This window comes from Abramis brama (genome assembly GCF_963993115.1).
Source record: "Abramis brama genome assembly, chromosome: 7".
Classification (NCBI taxonomy): Eukaryota; Metazoa; Chordata; class Actinopteri; order Cypriniformes; family Leuciscidae; genus Abramis; species Abramis brama.
Genome location: NC_139969.1, coordinates 38,275,368 through 38,300,835, shown reverse-complemented (window position 1 = coordinate 38,300,835; position 25,468 = coordinate 38,275,368). Strand labels below are relative to the sequence as shown.

At 38.1% G+C, this 25,468-nt stretch overlaps 1 protein-coding gene across 4 annotated transcripts in view; it reads left to right on the top strand.

The window, feature by feature from the left end:
- The window catches only part of LOC311086572 (zinc finger protein 521), a 103,165-nt gene that overhangs the window by 60,778 nt on the left and 16,919 nt on the right, over positions 1 to 25,468 (top strand). For 3 of the 4 annotated variants that reach the window (XM_084119520.1, XM_084119517.1, XM_084119519.1), the window contains one exon: positions 118 to 202. In XM_084119520.1, the coding sequence (XP_083975646.1) occupies positions 118 to 202 (85 nt within the window). The remainder of the gene's footprint in view (positions 1 to 117; positions 203 to 25,468) is intronic. The other variant, XM_084119518.1, reaches the window with a different exon arrangement.

The following is a 25,468-nucleotide window of genomic DNA, read 5'->3' as shown; positions in this document are numbered from 1 at the left end:
TGGGAAAAACAACAAATATTTTTTATGAATGCAAAAGACATGTATTTGCTTGTTTAAACATTATTGTCCAACACTATTCATCTTTATTTGATGTTTCTTTTTTTCCCCACTGTTCAGAAGAAGACTTACCAGTGCATCAAGTGTCAGATGGTCTTTTACAGTAAATGGGACATTCAGGTCCATGTTGCCAATCATATGCTAGGTAAGACTTAATTTCAATTGGATCTGTAACAACTGGCTAAAGATATTTCAATGTCAATTTTGGGTATGTGACCCCAACGTGACCCCTCTTTCCTTTATTTCCATTTGGTTCAGATTATTTTTTATTTATTTATTACACCTTAATGATATTACTTGAAAACCCACTGAAATATCTCTATTGTTAAAGAATTTCAAAGAGAACAAAGTTTCAGTGTGAAATGTATTTCAGGCTTATCTTTGTGGCTATCTTCTCTCTTGTTCTTTTTTATTCGTTACTCTTAGTTGTTCCTATTCATGATTTGAGGGGTTTTGTGGAAAAAGAATGTTTTAACTGAATTGCCTCTATGCTTGAAATAAGCATTTTCCATTTTTCTCAATAGATATTGAAGCTTTTCATTTTCAGTTGGTTCTGCTGAAGCGCATTCTGTTGCAGTCTCACATCAAGTGTGTGTAAATCTGGACTGTAATTCCCTCTCAACCAGCATGTGCCAAAACTGCAAAGGGAAAAACAAAAGCCTGATTTGAGAAGCTTTAAATACCTTTTCCCTTGAAAAAAGAGCATAATTCCTCCTGTTAATGGCCATCTGTAAAGATGAGGTGAAACAGGGACCGTGGGGTCATCTGCGCTCAGCTGTCAGTGCTATTAGCGTATGTAATGGAGCAGGCGCTGCTCTTCAGGGTGTTGTTTCTAAGCACATGTCCCTGTTTTATTGCCATCGATAACTCAATATGTAGAGAATTGGAGGCTGTTAAACATGAGCACAAAAGCCTTGTAGGTCCTTGTAACCTGGCCTTGTGGTTTGTAAATATAGAAAAGTGTGCTTTCTTTTGTGCATATTTGATTTACAGTCATTAATATTGCTGATTTCCACAGAGATATCTTTCAGAAAGCAATCAGATCTCACACCGATAAGGCAAGGAGGTGGAGGTAGGTGTGAACTGAATGTTAGGGATTGGTCTTGGCCACAGAAGCCCTGAGGTGCCTGCAGATAAGAACTCACAGCTTGAATGGCCCAAATCCATATTTGCTGTTCAGTTGGTTTGTCTGTTGTTGAAGATATAGAAAGGCTTCAGCGCCACAGAGAACTTGACTTTCATTCAGAGACCACTTGCATTATCAACCACCCCTCTAGCCAAGAACATTTGATTTTTCACCATAACTGTCACCAGCATATTTCTGATGATGCGAGATGAGGCAAAAGGAAAGATGGCAAATTTCCATCATCCTCTAAAGCTTTTTTTTTGTCAAGTTGGTTGACCACCTTCTCAAGGACAGTCACACATGGGCATCCTGCATGTGGCATGAGGTGGGGGTGGCTGATTACAGTGGCTGCAAACACATCCAGCCTTGTGTCGTTCCGTTGCACGATGGGGAGTGAGTGACCCGGGCAGCCCAGCCAGGGTAGGGTGGATGAAGTGGATGGCAGAGACCAGTTGGTGAAGGCTTGGAGCAGTGCATGATGCACATTTGTTGTCCAGCAGGCCACTCTGTGTGAGGCAGCAATGTGGGCTGATGTCATGCTGAAAGGAGAGAGGAGAAAATCTTGTGAAAAAAGAGGAATGAAGTGGATAAACAGAGCAGGGGAGAGACATTATTGCAGTGTGCAGCATGTTTTATTAGATGAGTTATTTTTAAATGGATGTTTAAATGGATAATGTAGATTGATACATGTTTTTTAAATGTCAGTCAGATTAAAGAAGTCTGTGTGCGTTTCTTGACAATATTTCTTATTTTGTTGGCTTTTCCATGGTAACGGTTTCAGCATGGCAGTGCCCAACGAAAACTATAATGGATGTGGATAAATGGGACAAATGGTTTGCATTCTAGGATGATTCAAGCAACTTGAAATTACAGATGAACTGAATATGAATATAAAACTATTTTACATTGAAGAAGGAGAATGTGAAATGTGCAAGAATAGAAATGTACAAGACTCTCTGCTGCATTGACTTGTAATGGATTATTATGGCCATAATCAATGTACAGCAGATTTGTTTGTTTGTTTGATGTGTTTGTTTATTTAAGAGTTTAGATAACATTTTCAAACTTATATTTTCAAAAGACAAATCTAGACCATAAGGATTAAATTGCATTTTTTACATTTTTGCATGTTACAAAGTCAAGTCAAGAACACAAATGTGAGGTTAGTATGTGGAGAGTACATCCTATGGACTTACCTGATGGGAAGTACTACATGGGGCCACAGCGAGTGGTGACAGAGCGAGGCTCCGTCCAGGGAAAGACACAGGGTTCACTAACAGCGAACCCGGACAGTAGAAGAATACATACTGTATATGGGATCACCATTAGGGAATCAGCACATATGGAGCACTTGGCCTATGTACAAGGGCTCACCTGAAAAGGGGCATACCACAAGTAATGGGCCTGCTAGCAAATTTCTCCACCAAACTCAACCACCGATGAGTGCTTGGAGATAGGAAAAGGCATCCTGGGTTCACCAGACATGGGGAACTCACAAGGACAAAAAAGTGCACATTATCACCTCAGCGAGGGGAAAGGCACTAAACGCAAGTGATACACCCAACAAGTTATCTGAGTTTATACCTGTCAGTACCCATGACTCATGATGAATCTGGATCTACGCGGAGATTATAGAATCTTGTGAAATTGTTGGGTGTAGCCCAGCTCGCAGACTGCGATGCCACTGGTAGAGTGAGCTCTCACTCCCAGGGGGTATGGTATGCCTTGGGCTTGATAAGTGAGGAGACAACCATCCCCTACTGCTAACCTCCAAAGCAGACAAAGAGCTGCTCAGATCATCTAAAGCTCTGTGTGCGGTCCAGGTATATGTGCAAGATGTGCACTGGGTACAACAGAGATAGGGCTGGGTCTTTTTCATCAGGAGGGATTGCTTGCAAGTTCACCACTTGATCCCTGAAAGGAGTTGTGGGCCGGGGCTCTCAGGACCACGTGAGAGTCAGCCAGATCAAACTCTAGGCACACCTCGTTAACGGAGAGGTCTTGCAGGTCCCCAGCTCTTTTGATGGAGGTAAAAGCAGTCAGCAGTCAGGAAGGCAGTCTTCATGGAACGTCTTCAGGGCACTGAGCTAAACTGACCAAGGAGAGATCCCAAGAGGGGATGAGGCGCAGTCTCTGCGGATTTAACATCCATGCAGGAACCTAATCATTTGGTTGTTTTTCCCCAGTGACCTGCCACCCACAGTGTTGTGGTTGCTTCTATTGCAGTCATGTACACATTAAGGGTAGAAGAAGACAAGTGCTTCTCTAGGCCTTCTTGGAGGAAGGAAAGCACTGACCCAAAGCCACATCTCCGTGGGTCTTTACCTCGGGAAGAAAATCATGTAGTGAAAAGGAGCCACTTCAAGGCAATAAGCACACCTAGTAGAGGGGGCTCTTGTCTGAGCATTTGAATTCCCTCCTCGTCCCTTCCAGGGAACAGACATGGAGGTTCCAGAGATCCTTCCTCAGGGGGAATCGCCAGAGAGGGTCTGACACCATCAGCATGAGCTCCAAGATCCAAGTCTGGTTGGGCCAGCATGGAACTTGTTCTTATTCCTCCCTGATCTTGCACAGTGTATGATAAGGCCCACTGAGGTAAACACATTCTTGAGCAGGACCCGGGCCAGCTTTGTCCCAGTGCATCCCTGCTGAGGGGGGCCTTGATCAGGGTATAGCACAGAGGACAGTGGGAGGATTTCTGGAAAGCAAACAGGTTTGCCTGTGCTTCTCAGATTCGACTCCAGATCAGCTGGACCACCTGGGGATGGAGTGTCCACACTCCACGAAGCATAACCTGATGTGAGAGCAAGCCCGCTGCGTGATTGAGGTCACCCGGGACATGAGTGGCTTTGAGTGACTTCAGGCAAGTTGACACATGCGACAAGAGCAGATACCGCCCTTGCAATTTATATACACCACTGTCGCTGTGTTTTCCATCTGGATCAACACGTGCCTGCCCTTACTCCCACCCGTAGAAATGCAAGATCTGTCCAAGGGCTGAAAGTGTGGTGACAGATCAAGTTGTGATGTGTGCCAAGGTGCCATTCCCATCTCGGGACTCGAGCATGAAGCCAGTGCTGAAACAGTCTTATATGCATTAAACTGAGTGGCGTTACCACAGCTGAGGATGCCATATGCCCCAGGAACCTGTGAAAAATATTTGAAATAAACCGCTGTCTTGTGCTTGAATTCGACACAATGTGGAAGTGATTGACTGATAGGGAACAATATTATAACAATAGACAATAATGTAATTATTAAATTGTCAAAACAAGAAACATTTACAACATTAAACACATATGTTCAGAGACAAGGTGCAGGCATCTGTGTCTAACACAACTCTGTATTTTCAGCTAAGCAGAATTATGAATATTTCTATGCTAGTGTCACCGGCTTGTGTATGAGAGGCCAGGACCATAATTTAGTTCAGTAATTATGCACCAAAATATTTACAAAATCAGAGACAAAATCAAGCCCCGCCCTACATTTGTTCTTGTTCCAGGAGCCGTTTCACTTGTATATAGGTCACAATAGAGAAGAAGAGACTATCTCAACTTTAGTTTCACACAGACTTTAATGACTTTAATGTTTCTTAGAACACTTAAGTACACATTTAAAGAGTGCACTCTGTAATGTTAAATTAAAAGATTAATTTAAAAGAATTTTGATGTTTACTGTAGTGTGTTATTCGATATGACATTTTAAGTTAATGTAATTTAAATACATGACATACAAGTTTCAATAGAAATGACTTTGAAGTATATTTTATTTTACCATAAATGCTTGTCAGTACATTCAGCAGTACACTTAAACCATATCTCAAAGACAATATAATTGTGAAATTATAAATAAAGATGTACTTTTTCCTACTTGGATCAAAATGTTAATTCAGTAACTGCATATATAAATTTTAACTATAATACATTTAGTTGCAATTAATGTTGAAGTGTGCTGAAACATTAAATTCAGTTCACACCTAAATATATTATTTTAAAGTGTATATTATTCCCGTAATAGGTGCTCTTTTTTTTAAAGTATGCTAAAGTGCACTACTTATTCTAAAGGGCATTCAGCAACTGTTACACATGACTTGAATGGTATGAATTCTGTATATGTTTAGGGGTCTCTGTGTTTGTGGCATTTGTGGAGCCTGGCTCAGTTTGGTTTCTCTTGGTTTTCTTATTGCTTTGGCCCCCTGTGGTCTGCTGGTGAACAGGATGCTGATTAGTGAGACTCTCATTGAAGTCCTTCATCATGCCCTCTGGCTGCAGTCATGGAACCCTGTGGAATGTTCCAGAGAGTTCTAATAAGATTCAGGTGCTTCAAACCAGTGGCCTCATGCCAGATCTTTCCTAACTCCCAGCACCACCGTTTATATCTGTCCTGCCCAAAAGATCTGAATACCTTATGGAGATTTATATTTAGATATACTATAATGATTATTGAAGCAGTAGCCTTTAGTCTTATGCTAATGTTATTGATGTAAAATTATTTTTATGTGTATGCACATTTTTATTTTTATTTTCCATTGAGGTTAGTTGACAACTGTAGGTGGGGTTGCTTGTAACACTACAGAAAACATTGATATTTAAAATTTTGTACATACATTTATTTTGCTAATCAAATCATTTTTATTTAAACCCCATCAATCCCTTACCCCAACTACTCCTCTTTTCATTTTAAAGTCTGCATTAATTGGAAGTTGCGATAGTCTTTTATTCCCTATTGTGACGTACTATATCCGAGTGAAATGGCTTCTGGAAGAAATGTAGGGTGGGACTTGATTTTATCTTTCGGGAATTAATTGAAAGGCATGAAGTTGGGCTTTGCTTACTATATGGAGGCAAATCTGAATGTCAGTTTGTAGTCAGTTGTGGAGGATATTCAGTCTCCGAGACAAACGTCATGAAGAGAACAGATGCCGTTTCTGGTTAAAGATTACGAGGCCATATAAATAATAATAAAAAAAATATTTAAAAAAAATACATAAAAATAATAATGATGATAATAATGTGCACAGATACATAATTTATAATAAGAACTGCAACATTCTGTAAAATAAATAAATAATAATTGTCTATTTTGATTTCATGGTAACTTTAAGTATTTTCTTTCAACAAGATATAAAGATATATACAGTAGATATATAAGGATATGTGAATTGTACCAAAAAGGGAATTCATTCTTCCATGGAACACAAAAGTAGAGATTTTGGAGAATGTCCACACTCCAATAAGGACAAAATACAGCAATTCCAAAAATGAGGGTTTGTAAATGATGAGAGAATTTTCTTTTTCGTTGGAATATCCCTTTAATTTCTTAGGAGATAAAAGTTTCAGGGAAGAGCATGAGATAATAAAAAATGTAAAGGTGAAAAATTAAGGTAAATATAAATTAAACTGTCAGTAATTCTTTTTTTTATTTAGCATAATTTTCAAATAAATGTTGTCAAATTTAGCTAAAACTGCATGTGAAAATATAATTGAATTGTACGCCTTCATAAAATGATTGCTAGGGTAATCAATTTTAGTTAAAAATGTGTATAATGTAATTTACATCACCATAATTTCCACCATAGAATGCTAATAACATAATCAAACATCATATAAGATGCAATTGAAATTATACTGATTGGAAATAATGTCAAAATTCTGCCAAACTGTGTTTTGACAAATGTGAGTTTGGTTTAGAGCCTAAAGTGCCTATAGTTGAAGAAACGCACAGAAACAGAATATATACAGTAAGCTCCATTGACTAGCTTTGTTGCTGGTGTTCAAATGCCCTTGAAAGAGGAACATGAGCATTTCATTGCCCACATTGCCCCCCCACCCCCACCACACACACACACACACACACACACACACACACCTTGAGACTCAAACCTTAAACACTCTGTTTCTCTGATTCATTTTTTATGTTTCTAATTACTAATTAACTTGAGAGATTTCTAATGTAGTCCTCCTTCAGTGAGGTGCGTGGAGGGCAGCAGATCATTAGCTTCAATAATGAATGTGGACAGGGCAGATAATGGCCTGTGATGTGCCCACACTGACAGCAGTCTTCACAAGACAAAGGCTTGAGCCAAATACAGTGAGACTGACACAAAAAGACCTGGAAACGTTGGTTGCTCAGATGTTTTAAATGTTGATGTTAAAGGCTGATCAAATGTGTTTAAAAAATAAATAATTTTAGCATATTTAGACATTAATTGTTGTTGTTATTATTATTATTATTATTATTATTATTATTATTATTATTATTATGAGCCATTGTCTTAAGACCTTAAAACATGGTAAATAAATCAAATGTATTAACTGAATTGAATTGAAATGGATTACTGAGTTTACAGTAATTGTCATTTTGGCTGAACCTGGGTTGTTCTTTAAAGAGATGTTGTCAAAGCATCATGTCTGTCAGCTCAAACCAATCCAACTAATCATTAATCTGCCATGATTTTATCTCATCTTTAATGATATTTCTCACTTGCCATCTATTAACGAAATCTTTACTTTGGCCTGAACTACATGAGATCATGTTTCAGACCTTTCATTACATGCTTTAAATAAAGATTTTAAAGGGATAGTTCACCCAAATATGAAAAATTACCCCATGATTTACTCACCCTTAAGCCACCCTAGGTGTATATGACATTCTTCTTTCAGATTAATACAATCAGAGTTCCAAGCTTTATAATTGCAGTGAATAGAAGCCCAAATTTTGAAGCCCAAAAAGTGCATAAATCCATCATAAACGTAATGCATACGGCTCCAGGGGGTTAATAAAGGCCTTCTGAAGTGAAGCCATGCGTTTGTGTAAGAAAAATATCCATATTTAAAACTTTATCGACTAAAATAACTAGCTTCCGGCAGACATTCTTTCCCCATTCGTGTACTTTCCCCAGAACAAAACATAACTGTGGAAAAAGTGTATGTTCATTTGGGAAATCATTTAGAACTTTAAGTCATTTTCAAGGTTCACCAGCATGGCATGCTCAGCATTTCCCGTCATTAAGAGCATGAAGTGTTAATTGCAGTTTGATCTCATTAGTGATTAGAGTCATTTTCTGAACTTCTCTGATGAAGACTCCTCTTCTCGCTTCTTAATGGCAGCGTTTCCTGCCAGTGTCTGCTAACTCTGACGACTTTGGGGAAAGATGCTTACGCTGTAATGATTACTATCATTAAGAAGTATGAAGGTGCCAAGCGTTGGTGACCCAGCTGTTCATTAAAGCAGAGGTTTTTTTCATAGCCGGAGCCTGAGCACCCACCCATGAGCAGACCTCCACCTGCGCATCTCCATCTCTGTCCACACCACACCATTGACCTCCACACAAGTCCTGTTAATGTCTGTCTGTAGGTTGTTGGTTCAACTAAGTGGAATTTCATTTTGTTCATGTTATAGTATCAACATCATCATTTATTCTTACTAAACATCATTTATTTGGATGTTATTTGGATGTGAATGGAAATATTTGCCCTCGCAACTCTGCTCTAGTGTTTTACTATGAAACAGAAAGATCTGTACTTTTAGTGTATCTTTTACTTATACATTATTATTGTCAAACTTCAAATCATCTGCTGTGAGCAAAGTTTCTGTTATTATGAATTGTAGTTAGTTGAATATCTGGCTGGACATTCTCGCATTCAGTCTGTGCTTTCTTTTTAACATTTACATTTACATTACATTTATGAATTTGGCAGACGTTTTTTTCCAAAGTGAGTTACACATACCTGTCATGCATATATAAGGCTTGCTATTGGATTCATCTCTCCCGTGCATCTGAGACCATGGGTCCTGACGTGGCCACAGCCTTCCGGTTGTTTGCCAGCTCTTGTGTCTGTGTGGAATTGAGGTTGTATGAAAGCAGTTCGGCGGCGGCGTCCCAAGCTACCCGTTTGCTTGCCTTCATCAGCATTCCACCGATGAGAGTAATTAAAGCTCAAATTAATTCTGCTGTAAGCAGACGAGCCGCTGAATAACTGATATTGGAGGCGCGATGATGAATGCACCACATCAAGGGTGAAGCCCTGGAGACACTGCAGAAAAAAGACATCTCCTTTGTCTGCTCTCATTTTTACTCTGGCTCAGTTCCATAACCTAGTGAGCTGACTTACTGCCTACATGGGCACCTGCCTTTTCAGGCCGCATATTACCTGAGATGAAACCTCAGATTTGAAACACTCTATAGGTAGCAACAACAATAGTGAAAAGGACTGTAAACAATGCCTTAATGTGGCTTGGCATTGACTCTACTGTAGGGATGGAACGGCATTCTTCCAAATGATATATCTAACATGTCGGCCCAAAATCTGCCATTTGGCTGAGATCTAGTGCCTGCAAAGGCCTTAGCATATGACACAATGGACCCAACCCATGCCAACAAAATTCACCCACTGCATAAGAAAGCCACCAGATCCCCAATTTTTCATTTAATTCGTCATTGTGCATACATATATATGGCCTATCTCAATATCCAATCTAGCTGGAGGCACCTTACCCTCTTCTGCTGGAAAACTGCAGCCAGATGGAGGAGTTTGATTAAACAGCAGTGGAAGACCAAATGTTCTGTTGGATCCAGAGTCAGGCTGTGAGAGAGATCGTGTGGGGGGTGTTGGGTGGGAGTCTGAAATGGCCTTCTGGTGTGAGCGGGCCAGCGCTCTTTCCAGAAAGAGGCAGCCGCTGGGGTGCAGTAATGTAGAAGCCCTTTTCCAACAACCAGCTGGGCCTTTTAGGAGCTGCTATCCCCGCAGCAGACACCCAGCAGCCTCTGAGCAGCTTGACTTCACCATATGTGGAGGTTTTTTAACGCTCCACCTGGTTTCCCGGGAGGAAGTTGAGCCGCTAGGATGCCAGGAGCAGGTGAAATGCTCTTAATGTAGCCAACAGTTTTAGAGAACGGCTCGATGCGGATGACCTTGGAGCCTGTGCCCAGACTGCAGGAACATGGTCACTTTTAACCGGCAACTTCATATCCAGATCTGTTTGTACTTTCCCACACTTAAAACACTGGACATAAGAGTGGAAAACAGGGACAATGCCCGCGCGGTATCCCTGCCCCCGTCACCACACTTAACAGCGTACAATCTCCCAGGAGCTGAATTTGGAATTCTAATTAGACTCCATATTAGAAAAGGCTCATCCGAGGATGTTCTTTCTTCATCATTTAAAGAAAGTTCAATCTGTAACAGGAGCTGCTTTAATGGTTTTACTCAACTTTCATTGAGTTTGTCCTGTACTCTTCAACAACGGTCTGTTTTGGACAAAAGAATGCTACAACAGACAGTCATGATTGCTGAGAGAATGACTAGTGACCCTCAGCCCACTCTCTAGGACTTGTGCTATACACTACCAGAATAAGGGAACAAGCAGAGAAATATATGTACGAATCCCACGCACTAAGGCCCTCCGCCAAACGCTATAACATCTCCAGGAGTCTAAGTAGGAGCTTAGTTTGCTGCTCATTGGATTGGCAACAGACCTTCTGCAGGAGAACTCAAACAAGCTCATCTACTTCAGCGCTCCCACTTCAGTGCCATGCATATTGTGTTTGGCTTTTAGGTTGGTCTACAATGAAATCCATGGTTCAATATGTACTGTTCCCCGATGGTAACTTGGAATAGAAATTAGTGAATAGAATTGGAATTACTTGTAAGAATAGTGATTAGTTAGACAACGTGAACCATCTATCCATATATTTCCATGTCTGCTACATGTACCACACTTAAAAAATATACCACACTTAAAAAATATACCACACTTTAAATGTATTTCTGGTCACTAGTGTGGGCTTGTTAGTGCACAGCACTATAAAGTATTTATGTGTGTTTGAATGAGTGCTGTGAGTGAGGTGTCAGAGACAAGCGCTCTCTCTGTGTCTTGAAGCATTTCTGTTCATGCTCAGATGGGCAGAATGCGAAATAGCTGTCTCCTGTTCATTTTACACATAGAGCACTGTTTTTATGGCACAAATAACAAAACATTGATATGGAATTGTTGTGTTTTATGGTCTTTTACGTCGGCCGGAGTGACTGCGGTTACACCCACTGAGTGGCAAAAACACTGAGTGGCAAAAACACTGAGTGGAAGCATTTGTTTTCAGTGTGAATGCCGCGAAAAACACACAAAACACATCTAAAACAGGGAAGAGCTTTGAGATTGTACAACTAGATTTGACAAGAAATCGAAGGTATTTTTACAGACTGCTGAAAGCTACAGATCAGAGAAATAAATGGATCGCTGCAATTCATAGAAACAACTGGATCCAGGCAGAGAAACGTGGATTTGCAGTTATCATTTTTGTTTCAATATACTGAATTTAGGGGTAAAATCATACCCTATATATTGCATTGTTATATATTGTATTGACAACTCATCAATTAATTATTTACCATCGTATATATTCTGCATAATTGGATGTTTTTTTAAATAAACACTGACAAAAAACTATACAAGTTTTAGGGCTAGACGATATGATGATATAACATTGATATGAGTGATCACCCAGATTTAGACCTACTTATTTAGACCTGTTGTATTTATATAAAGCATTCACAGGCAAATTTGCTATATACATTTCCCTGGCGTCGAAAATCAGACTCATAAACATAAATGTCAGGAAACACAATTCCTGGCTGCATGTCAATATCCATGGATCACTGGATCTTTGGTAAGTTGTAAGAAACACTATATCGAGTCCAACCGTTAGTTTAAACTGATAATCGTTTGTTTTACTCGTGGATTCGCAGTTTCCCCTAATAAATCCAGTCACACAACAGCTCTTGTGCCACTCAGTCCGGCTGAGGGGGCATGATCCGGCGGAAAAGTGACGTCAATGCATTCCCTCTATTCCAACTAACTCGGAGCTGACAAAAAGTCAAAAAATTTTAAGAAGATATAGGCTGATATATATGGCATGTATCTTGTGTGCACAATGTCCAAACTGCACAAAACGTGGTACAGATTGAGAACAGGACATTCTGAGTACACATGCCAAATTCAGTGGATCTCCAATAATAGGGGCAGTAATAACTGAAGAAAAACTTTTGAACTATGTTAACATTTACCACAAATAAAATGTATCAAAAAGTACTGTTGTTTAAATATTTGAATGACAATTAGGGTTATTTTTAGGGTTATATTCACGTCCAAACACTTCAGGATTTAGAAAAAAACTGACAATCACATTTTACACCTCAGCAGCAGAATAATTGATTAAAAAGAAATAAGAATGTCTCATTTATAACTAAGCGTTAACTGGTGACTAATTACATGTGTCCGAGGGCTGTATGACAGAATCATGAAGTGTATAGTTTGCAGGACTGTGTTATTTGAAATGCCTTCCACTTCCCAGACTCAAGTGAAATTCTGTCTGCTGAAAGAAGAAACAGTGTAGTTTGTATGTAAAGGCTGTCTTCCCCCATTGCAAGGCTGCGTGAGTTCAGCGCTTTGACCTCTGTGTGGTTTGTGTTGGTATGTTTTTTTTCTTTCACGTGGTCTTCTTGACAGCTCTGGCAGCAGATCACAGCTTGTTTTCTACTGGCAGGAGTCAAGGGAAGCTGATTTCCTCCAAAGCAAACAGTCATCTGAGAGAGCTGAGGCTTTTCACTGGACAAGGAGCACATGTGGAAAACGGGTGACTTTAAAGTGGAAAATGGAGCTATTCACACAATCATCTTTATGAACCGAGCAATTGCATGAGAGTCCTGTTTGTGCAGCTGTTGCCCCCATTGCATTAGATGTTTTGTGGCTTGTTCCTCTCACAGTGCCTACATTACTCACCCTCAGCCAACATGACTCCCAGAAGAGCCGAGCTGTGTCACATTTGGGCATACCGATCACGTATACTCTTCACATACCCCATTACCTGGAATATACCATGGTAATATGCCCTGACTCCAGCCAGGGGGCCAGAGAGGGCTTTTCCCCTTGAGATGAGAGCGCAGCCACAGTCACATCCAGCGGGAGTGAGTTGCTGAAGGCTTTCTTCTGCGCCTGTGTGTGTATAATTGCAAGTGTAGATGGAGCGTCTGTCAGTTTTGTGATTGTGAGGTGCAGACAGCAGCCCGAGGGTTCCCTCCATCAGCGCGTCGCCTCACACATCAATACAAACACACACACAACACATTCTCCCACAAGGGCGCCTACCCTCAAAATCCCCCGCTAATGGAAGCCACTGCAGTTTTCAGTCAGGTTTTCATGCACAGCTCCGTGTAAATGTGATGCCAACAGACATTTCCTTCATGAAGAAAGAGAAGAATACTGAAAATACAAAATTGAGTTCATTATAGTTGTTTTACAACATAGTGCTTTGTTGTATTTGATTCAGGCTAAAGCCCATGGTATACTTCAAAGGTTTTTTGGCGCATACACTAGAATGCATACAGTTGAATGTGTAGCCTTTCAAAGTACACTCCAATTGATAGTTTGCACAGACGCAGGCGGTCGACATACGTGCTAGAAAGTTTCATCTTTGTCCAGTATCTGTGCTATTTTTCCAGAAGTCAAAAATGTCTGTATTATTTTAAACTAAAGTTGTGGCTCTCTCATAACCCTCACACAAGCGCTTGTCAATGCGGGTGTCTGTTGTTGTTGCTGTCTCCAGTATTGTGGTGTTGTTCATATCTTTGGTTTCATTTTCTGCTATGAAACAACAGTCTGGGCCAGTGTCGTCACCTTGTGGAACAACTGATCAGTGCAAAACAAACAAAGTGCTTGGTTTCAAAAATCTGTCGGTGTATGTACTATTATGGTGATGAAATTTGCATCACGCTGTACATGAACCGCCTCGTAAACGTAAAAATATATTTTACAGCCGACGTATACTTTTGCCATTTAGATTATTATTTTTTATTTATTTTTGTACTCTTTCCCATTGACAGAATTTTCTGGCTTTCCGTGTGTTCACTGTTATACGGTAGGGGGCGCTGTTATATATCTTCTAAAAGAGTACAGAATCTCCTGATCAAAACACAGGTGAAGAAGAAGCAGAAAAAAACTATATTATATGTAATCAGATGCATATGTGCAATAACGCGATCATCAACATTAAACAGCATGTAAATCAAAACTGGTAACGTTACTGAATGAAATTTCGACCCAGTTAGAATCAAATGTTTGATTTGTTTTTAAAGCATGAGGGTCTGATCTTTCTTTTGATATATGGCATGTTCAGATAATTCTGCCAAGAAAAGTTTGTGAAAATTATCAGAAGTGCTGGTGGTGGCTGGCAACTTTTTTCAAAAACGTTGTCGGGGAAAGAGTTAAAATCCCCATGATATCAAAATATTGGGGTTTTTAGTTGTGGGACTATTTGTGGTAGCTTTGTGTTCATCTGTAAGCTCATGTACTCCTAAAAGTTGACAAAACTTTTAATAATTTAATGAACTGGTTATTTAATTTATTTTATAATATTAATCTATACTTTCTATCATCTATTAGAAAAAGTTCATCTAATAACCAACTACTTGAATTGAAAGACATTTAATTAGTTTAATCATTATAGTTTTCACGGTAGCTTATGCTGTAATAAGGAAACAGAATAAGGATGTATTTTCTTGTCATTTTTCAAATGTTTGCTCAGTGTCACGATTTGAATATGTTCGTGATTTCCGAATGAACTACATGTGATATAGACAATGTAGAGTTTTAGATGTAACTCTATTCCATTTATGTTTTCTGTGTAGTAAATATGTCTTTCATAATTACAGAAATGTTAAAAGTCTTCTGCTGAACTCAAAAGAAGATATTTTGAAGAATGTTGGTAATCAAACAGTCGATGGACCCCATTGACTTCCATAGTGGTTTTTTTTTCTTTTTTTTTCTATATACCATAGAAATCAATAGTCATCAACTGTTTGTTTACCAGCATTCTTTAAAATATCTTCTTTTGTGTTCAGCAGAAGAAAGAAACTCATACAGGTTTGGAACAACTTGAGGAAGAGGAAGTTATGACAGGATTAAAAATTGTGGGTGAACTATTCCTTTAATGCTCTGCTTGTTAACTGGAGATGTTTTCTTTGAATTAGGTAGGCGCATCATGTGATGTTTTGGGGACATGCCCTATCTGTCCCACCCATAAATTATGCCTATGTTCACTATTAATCAGATGTAATGTAAATGCTCTGGATGGAGCTGGTAAGAGCTTGCATTTACTGCCGATGAGACTCGCACAGCAGCTCAGGACGCGGAAAGGAACCAGCGCACTTTACAATGAAATCTTAAACAGTCTGTGTAAATATCCCTAATGCCACTTCAGAGTAAGCTTCTGTTCGTCCCACATCTGCCGTGCAAAGATGGCTTTTGTTGATATTACTGATTTTATTTTACTGGTAACAGCCCGTTAGTGCCTTATTATTCTAATTGATTTTATTGATTAAATGTAATAATTTGACACATGATGAAACATACTTGCCCAAAAATGCCCCTGGAAATCAATTTAAGGGAGAAATGTCACCCCTTAATGGAAAAGTTTGTTTCTTTCGCTGTCGATTGTTGTTTTTGGAAGTTACTTTAAAAATGCACTTGTCTCAGAAATCTCGACAGGTGCTGAATGGGCATGATGCTTCTGTGTGCACATCTACAATGAATGGCGTGAGATGTAACTGGGTTTACAAGAGCACCTTTTGTTTGATTTAATCCTGAATAATTTAGTCTAATCAATGATTTAGCATAAGAGGTGTGAACAATCAGTTTATAAGAGCAGCATCTTTGAAATGCGTCATATTTTCAAGCATTTAAAATGCCACATGTAGACTTCAGTGAAATGTGCGCTGGTTTCTCTCCGCATTCTGATGGTGAGTCTCATCGACAATAAACACAAGCTCCGTCCAGCACATTTACATTAAATGTGATTAATAGTGGATCATTTCACGTGTTTGTGCTTCTGTGTCAAAATGATCTGTTTAAGATGGGATTTCTGTTTATGTGTGCCAAGATGTTTTAGAAATCCCAACTGGACGATGTTTTACGGCCATGTCCAGCTCGATTGCTATGTCTGGGGTAAAACACGCCCCCCTCATTAGCATACGGACAAAGACATGTAGAAATAAATAAATGTGGAAATAAATAAATGTGGAAATGAATAAATGTGGAAATGAATAAATGTAGAAATAAATAAATGTGGAAATAAATAAATGTAGAAATAAATAAATGTGGAACTGAAAAAATGGAAAAAAAAATACAATAATACATAAATAAGGATTTTATTTATAAAAAAATATAAATACTCATTTATTTTAGTTTTTTTTTTACATTTCTTTGTATATTTATTTATGTATATATTTATGCATTTTTATTTATTTATTTTACATTTCTTCACATATTTATGTATTTATTTCTTATTTTGTCAGATTTGGAATTCCATACAGAACACTATACTGTAATATTAAATATTTCCATTACAACATCACTGGATAATTTGTTTATCTCATCTTTGGCCACATCTCTGACTACATTACAATTCCACTTCATCACATATTTAAGAATTGATAAATAATTGAGCTAGTATGAGCAGTATAGTAGTCCACTAGTAGTAGAAGCAGGGAGAAATTGTCTTTGGGCTATTACATTTATAAATGGTAATTCAAATCAGTTATTATTTAATTTTATAAAAAAATTTGTTGTTTAAGAAAAGCATCATTCGGGTAATTGTTTTGTTGAAACGTGTACAGAAAATGGATAAGAACTTCTGTTTTTACTAATTTAAATGGATAAGCCATGCACAAGAAACAATCAGTCATCCAGGATGTATCGCATTATGGCATATAATGCTTGTCATGCATGGCTGCTTCAGATCTCTGTATCTTGCTGGTTGTTCTATAGCAGGACAGGATCCGACGCGAGCAGTTTGATATATCCGGCGTGTAATCTCACAGGACCTGCTCCTCCGTGCCGTCTCATTCACTTGGCATGCTGCACAACAATCTGATTTGTTTGCTAATTGTGTCCTGTTCTTTATCTGATTGGTGCTCTTGCCTCTCTTTTGAATTGTGAAACTATGGCAACAGGCATCAGTGGGGCGGCTACAGGAGCGCACGAGCCAAAGCAAATCTGCTGTATGGTTCACATGTAGAAGAGATATCATTGAAATCCTTCATAGATTGGCACTGAAACATCCAGATCTCTTCAAACGCTTATGCTTTTGTCCCAGTGGCTTTTATTGACCATGTTTGGTGCAGGGCTGATGTCAATTCTGCAGGCATCTGTCTCTCGTTCACCCTGTGATTATATACAAATGTCTCGCTTCTCATTTTTTCAGCAATTTCTTCTTGATCTCAATGAAAATGTAAGAATAGAGAGAGAGGAAGGGCGGTGTGGAGGAAGTGTGAATCTGCTGTGCGAGGCAAGATATCGTCCCGTGTTGATTCATCACGTCTCCCTGCTGGATTGTGAAGGGCCGTCTAATGAAGTTCAGCCCGTCAGAATGAAGGGACTAATTCTGATTTAGCTGAGCTAATGAACTTCCTCTCTCCTGGTGTGAGCGGCTCACGGGGCGGCCGACACACTGACGGAGAGACGCTGCGAGACCAGGAAAGAAAGAGCGTGTAAAATGCTTAAATGCTGTTGCTGAGAGGTATTAAAATGAAACGTGTGTGTGCGCTGAAATTATGCTAATGCTTGACTTCAGGTATATCTGCTTAATATTTTTCAAATAAAGTCTTACATTTTGGAACAAAAGCACTTACAAAAAGATTTTTAAATCTTCATGAACCCGTCACATTGGCCACAAACACACTGCAGAGTGAGAACTGCATTTAACCCTCATCCTGCCCTCGCACTTTGTAAAATAGCTTTCCTTCGCGGGTCAAAAGCCCAAAAATTATACTTTTTTTTTTTTTGTCCAGAAAGCTTATTTTATTTCATTTTGATAATAATTTTTAAAGATTAAAGATTTTTTGTTATTTTTTATTTACCTTTAAATGACTAGATTTGCTCAATAAATAAATAGTAATTTAAGCACATTCCTCAAAATAACTTACAATTTCATGCATAACCCTTTTAATTCAGCTCAAAATATCTTACATTGGGTGTCTTTGCGCTGACCGCTTGTGGAAAAATAATAATATAACATGATATTTCATGACTCTTGTACGGTGGCCGAGAGAGCTCAATGCGCTGCAACTGAAGAAAACACATGCAAATAGAAAAAACACCCGCAAATTAAGAAAACATCTTCATCAGTTTCACAACACATGTATGCTCCAAATACTCACAACACAACCAAATACAGAAACGCGCTGCAAAAGTTCACAACACAACCAAATACAGAAACGCGCTGCAAATAGGACAGAACACAACGGAAATGTTTCCGGGGAACCCAAATAAGTGACGGACGGACGGCTGGGACGTGCTTATTGCTTGTGAGCTTTACCTATGCCCTAACGGCAGAGCCCTTGAATTGGGCACTTTGGAGGGAGCGGGGCACTTGTGTGCCATGTTGATGAAGGGAGCAACCAGAGGATGTCTAAGCAACGAAAGACAACGTAATTTCCTCATTATTTTCACCTGGGATGTTCCCATGACAACGCAGCGCGTGTCCATCAGCTGAATAGCTGTTCTTACCAGAAATATAGTATTATTGCTGTTAACATAACTGTTGCAAATAAATATACATTTTATACAACAAAGTTTTTAAAATATGCGTTATATCTGTGTGTGAGTGTCTCAACTTTAAAACTTGCCGTCTCATATTTGGACCCTAGCTGCATTCTAACATTTCTTATGAAACTTATTTTAACATAACATGACAAAATGTGTACAATGTAACTGATGTATAGATTAATGTCTTTCCCTCATGTTCTTTTTCTCTATCTTTATTTATTTATTTATTTTTAGTCTTCAGCTCATTGTTCTTTTTAGTATTCTTATGACATTGAACGTAAATACATTTTGTATATTGTATACAAAGTTGTATGTCATAAACGTGTCATCTCTGTATGTTTTGCAAAAAAAATAAAAAAAAATAAAAGTAGACAGCTGTAAGCACGTCCCAGCCGGGTCCGTCACTTATTGGGTTCCCCGGAAACATTTCCGTTGTGTTCTGTCCTATTTGCAGCGCGTTTCTGTATTTGTTTGTGTTGTGAACTTTTGCAGCGCGTTTCTGTATTTGGTTGTGTTGTGAGTATTTGGAGCACACATGTGTTGTGAAACTGATGAAGATGTTTTCTTAATTTGCAGGTGTTTTTCTATTTGCATGTGTTTTCTTCAGTTGCAGCGCGTTGAGCTCTCTCGGCCACCGTACTCTTGCCACTAGATGGCCTTATAGCTCTATATAGAGCAAATGAGCTGTTCCTCTGGGTCCTAAAGTCAGATAACTTCAGTATGCATTCAGATACACATGTAGACATTAGACAATCATTTTTTGGTAAAGTTTTAGCATTTTTAGTTTGAATTTTGAGCATTTTTAGGTTTTTCTATGTGAACTGAAGCATTCCTCACGTTCCATTCATTCCTATGGGGATCAAATTGACCCGCGAGGGAAGGATTTACTTAAAAAAAAAAATAATTCAACAAAACAAATCCATAAAAATGTTTTTGTGTATTCGTGGTTCAAGTAAGACACAAGTCCTAGGGTCTTGGACCCCCTTTTTTAATGAACACTGAATTTTTATTTTATTTAAAAAAAATGAGATTCGGGTCAAAATGACCCGTCATGGATTGAGAAATAAATAAAAATTCTGATCTTTTGACATAATCATTGTGCTGTAAAATCAGCCTGTACGTTTTGAACTTCATAAGGATGCTAATGTTGGCAAAGAGGCTGTTTGAATGTCTCAGTAGAGCATTATTTTTGTTTGTTTGGTTCATTTCACTGTGGATTATTTGGTAAACCAGTCACAATTCAACACATCTTTCCGTGAAAGTCTGTTTGAAAAGCCTATGTACCCGACAGTAATGTAATGACAGACATTCAGTCAGACATTCTTTGTCACAAAATTGTTTATTGTTGTTTATGTATAAGTAAATTAAGCCAATGACTAAACAGTCAACTTGTTCAACATTTGACAATCACATTGTTTTTCCTTAGTAGCATGAAAATCCTCTGTTGTTATTACATTATATTCATGTAATTCATGAACAATATTACAACTAACTACTCTACATTAGTAGTATGCTTATGACTGCACATTTACAGCACCTGGGCATCACTTGGCCCATTTTAGGAGGGCTTTAGCTAAAAATTGCATTAATTTAATAAATAAAATGTATTTTATAATCCAAAAGCAAAACGCATAAAAGAAAAGGGAATGAAAAGTGAGTACTATCCTGCTGCCATCCACTGGTTATAGTGGTAATTTCATGTTATTTTCATGTTGAAAGTTTTTGTTTTCCAACAGGGGACAGAAATCTATGGAAGCTTGTTTCCGCCACAGAATAAAACATTTTAAAAGATAATTGTGAGTTTTTATCTCACAATTGCGAGTTTACATCTCTGACTTAATTTCTCAGAATTCGCAGTTGTGTGTTATAACGTCAGAATTGCGAGATATGAACTTATAACTTTATAACACACAATTACGAGTTTATATCTCACAATTCGGACTTTATAACACACAATTGTGACTTTATATTACGCAATTCTGATTAAAAAGTCAGAATTGCGAGATAAAAAGTTGCAATTACCTTTTTTATTTTTTATTCTATGGCGGAAACAAGCTTCCTCCACTAAAGCATGACACATTTTGCATGTTATCTCCATGAATGAAAATGAGAAATGTAGATCTTCTTTAAAGTTAATTTTACTGCACAAATGTAGTGTAAAAAAATAATAATAGTGTTTAAAAAAATATATCTGTATTCTTTTCTTTCTTTAATTAGAAATTAATTCAATATCCAGGGACTGACTTGATAGGCAGTGTAGAACCTACTCTATTGGTCATGTATACAAACTATATATATATATATGTGTGTATGTATGTATGTATGTATGTGTATATATATATATATATATATATATATATATATATATATATATATATATATATATATATATATATATATATATATTATTTTAAATATATATATTTTTTTTTTCATACCCTCATTTAGGGCTGAGCTCCTTCTAATATTGAAAACCTACTATCGCCCCTTCCTATAATAATTTGAGAATTACCTTTAATAACCTACAATAATTTGAGAAGCACCCTTGTTGATTTTCTTCTGAAACCCGTCCTGATTTGAATATGGCAGCGAATCACATTAATAAATTAATAATGATCTCCTGGAAAAATGAACATTCTGTATGAATGCAACTAAAGATGTTTTTCTCCCTTTGTCTTCATTAGACACGAGATGTCAGATTTGCACGCAGGTCACATGCAGAAACGCTACAGCGAGTATATACACGTGTCTGTGTGTGTTTGCCAATCTGTGAATCTACAGCTCAAAACCATCATTAATCATAAACGTTTGATTTGATAAATTTCCCTTATAACGTCCTCCTACATTATTTTCAGCGTTAAATGAATAAAGATACGGCAGTCCCACATGAGCTGCTGAACTCACCAGGGAAATCACACACACACACACAGGAGGAGGAGTCAGTGTTCAATTCCCAGGGTTTTAATCACTGTTAATTTGGCTCATTATGTATGAATAGATGCACGACTCCCCCTAGTGAGCTGTTCTCAGGTCAGTATCTGCTGCCGTTTCACATGTCTCCGCTGCAGATCAGGCAATCTCACAAATCCACTGTGACAGAACTTTTTATTTTATCTCAAATAAATGTGGTTCTTCAAAATTTGTTCAGCAATCTTTTTTTTCTTTGAGCTTTGCCATCACAGGAAATGTTACATTTTAAAATATACCACTGTAGAAAACAGTTATTTTATTGATTTTATTGATATTAATGATATTCATGATCACATCATTTAGATAAAAAAAAAGCAGTCTTTGTGAACATAAGAATCTTATTTTTTCCAACATAAAAAATTCATACTCATTCCAAACATAAGGGGCTTTCGCACCGGAGGAACCTTTTCATAATTCCTAGAACTAATGGTGGAAGTACCTGGATTTTGGCGTGTTCGCACCGCAGGAACTGGGAATGATTTTAGGAGGAACTAATTTAGCTCCTACTTCAGAGTCGGGTCTAAACCAGCACAATAGGAACTATCCGTGACGTTAGTGTACGATGATTGGCCGAACGCACGCAAAACACCAGCACCCGCCATTTAAAAAAAAAGCTGTGTAAACACACAGATTATAGCCCATATATTTACTCCAGAAACTGACTCTACGAACATTGAAAACAGTGACAGATGGACCTCTTAACCTTTACGCTGAGGAGAAAATCCAACGCACCTTTGAGGGGACCAAGCCAAACATGATTATGTATTTCTGCTCAGCTAGCAACTCTGGACATCAACCACACGTCAACCATACTGTCTACTTTCTATGTATAACAGTTCTATCTAATAATGTATTGTCGTCAAAATAAAAGTCACAACAACAAGCGCGGCTTACTTCACTTAAGAGTTGCGAATGCAACCAGGAAAATGTTCCTAAGGGAACCATTAGTTCTCGGGGATCCATCCTGGTGGCTAGTTCCTAGAACTACTCGGTCTGGAAGCCCCTATAGTGAATTGTGTTCTTCTTCCTATCTGTGGTGTAGCTAGAAAGATCCACTGGTTATCACCACCAACCATGAGTACCTCAAACCATCATATTCTTCTGTCCAGAAGTGCATCTGAAGCACGATTGATGTAAAGATGCTCCTCTTGTTCAGACTTTTCTAAGTGATCAGACTTGCATTTTTGCCTGGCGGATTATATAAAGGGCAATAAAAGCAAATAGAGTTACACTGATACAGAGACCAGAATATTAAGACTTGGAGGTGGGCGCGATTGACTTGGAAAGGTCATGCAGACAATGTAACAATCACCTAGCAATGCCCTAGCATTGTGAAGCTGTGAACACAGATGTAAAATGAACTGGTAGTTGTGTGTGGACTGCTGTAGTGGTGTTTGAGGATCCTGTCACAGTTGACGCTGTGCTGAATGCCATCTGTGGCCACCTGTGCTAACGACTCCTCTTGGGGTTCGGCGGGCAGCAGATGTTCCCATGAGGCACGTTCCCCTGGAGTCACATCTGCTCACACAGACCTGTAAGTTCAGGCCACCTCTGATATCCTTCAGGAAAGCAACTCCACTATATATGCACATGCAATACTTAATGGCACATTTAACACAACTTAAAAATGCTTTGCTTTGTAGATCTTTTTTTTTTTTTAAATTGCACTGATAAAATGTGTAGAAAAGTTGTCAGAAAATTACCAGTACCTTTTCTATTTATGTATATTTCCTTCTACACTAAGGGTACATTTGCACGACAACAACTAAAAACGTGGTATTATTCATGCCAGGCCAGTAGATGGCGATGTCACTTTATAAAGAACCGCTACGCGCCTATAGACTGAACACGTAATACACATGCGCAATGACGTCACCGTTTTTACCGATTCATGTTTTTGTTGTTTACATTGTAAGACGATAACGGTATCGTTTTCAAAAACCAGCACTTTGAAACCCGTTTTCAAAAGTTTGTTTTCAGGCCCCCAAAACACTGTTGTCATGTAAATCAATGGCCAAAACGGTTTTCCATTTTTATTTGAAAATAATGTGTAAATGGCCCCTAAAACACAACACAATTCAATGCGCAATTTAAAACATGGGTAAAAAACATGTGAAAAATAAAATTTCCAAAAACGGAAAATTCCTTTATTCCTAATTATTTTGCTGACTTTTTAGCTTATGTTCCCTTGACAAACAGTACTACATAAACAATACTTTTTGTTTATTAAAATAAAATGTTTTCATGTTGTTGTGAGCTGATCCATATCCTATTGTTGATTTGAAATACTTATACTGTACTAATTTATTAGGTTGTGATGAAACTAGTGAAGTAGTGGAATGTTGGCACAACTCCATTTTTTTTTTATAAATTTAAATGAAATGTATATCTGAAAAAAATATGTATATTTTTAATCTGTTCAGAATCATTTGTTATGGTTTTAGGAGCAATACCATATAGAACACATAATAATGATTTACTTTAGTTTGTTGGGGTTCATAAAAAAACATTAATTTAATTCAAGAAGAATTTACATTTCTATTTATTTGAGCCATTTCGAGTTGTTGTCAGGTATGTGTTCAGTTTGTTTGTGTTTTAGGGTATGTTTACATGACAACAATGTAGGCTATTAAAAACTGAAAAGTTTTCCCTTTGCGTTTTTGAAAAGTACAGATGACAACGTTGTCAGAACGATCCCCTTTCACACAGATCCACAAAAATTACTAAAAACGCTGTATTCTGTTGCCAGGCCAGTAGATGGCGATGTCACTTTGTAAAGAAACACTACGCTCCTATAGACTGAACACGTAATACGCATGCGCATGATGTCACCGTTTTCACAGATTCGTGTTTTTGTTGTTTCCATGGAGACAATAACGGTATTGTTTTCAAAAACTTGCGCTTTGAAACGCTTTTTAAAAAATTAGCGTTCTCAGGCCCCAAACACTGTTGTTGTGTAAATGAATGGTCAAAACACATGAAAAGTTTTCTGTTTTTAGTTGAAAACGGTGACATGCAAACGGTCCCTAAGTTTTGTTTCTCGTCCGTCTGTTTCCCTTGTTAGTTTCGTTGGTTACTGATTATGTTACGCACCTGTTTCAGTTTTTGTTGATTACTCCACGTGTATTTAAGCCTTCAGTTCACACAGTTCTTTTTTTTTGTGTCGTCTAAGTTTAATGTGGTTGTGTTTTATATTTCCTGAGTTTCTAGTACGTGTTCCTTGTTGGATTTATTATTATAGACTGTTTGTTTCTTGGAAGCATCTTTAGCGTCATGTGATTATTGCAACCACTCATGACAGTTGTCTAATTTATTATTTGAGCTATTGTATGTCAACAAATCAATTGAGAAAAAGTATTTGGTAGTAGTACTAGTCTCTCCCTATGAAGGATCCCTTTACCACTCTACAGATAAAGCGTTTTCGGGAAATTCGTTTCGCGTTCCTACCCCGAAGTGACAAAATAAAATAAAATTCTGTATCAAAATTTATAAGGAAAGACCAGTACTTTGTTTAGGCTTGGTTTGTAGAGAATGACAAACCTGCGCACATATATTCAAACGCACATAACTATAGAGACAATTCTTAATGCACATGTGAACGCCATCAGCGTTTCTCACAGGTTCGCGTTTAAAGTCTGTGTAGAGAGAATGGTGTCGTCTTAGCGGCCCCTAATTTAATAACAAATGATCGTTGCGACGGAAGCAAATCAATCAAAA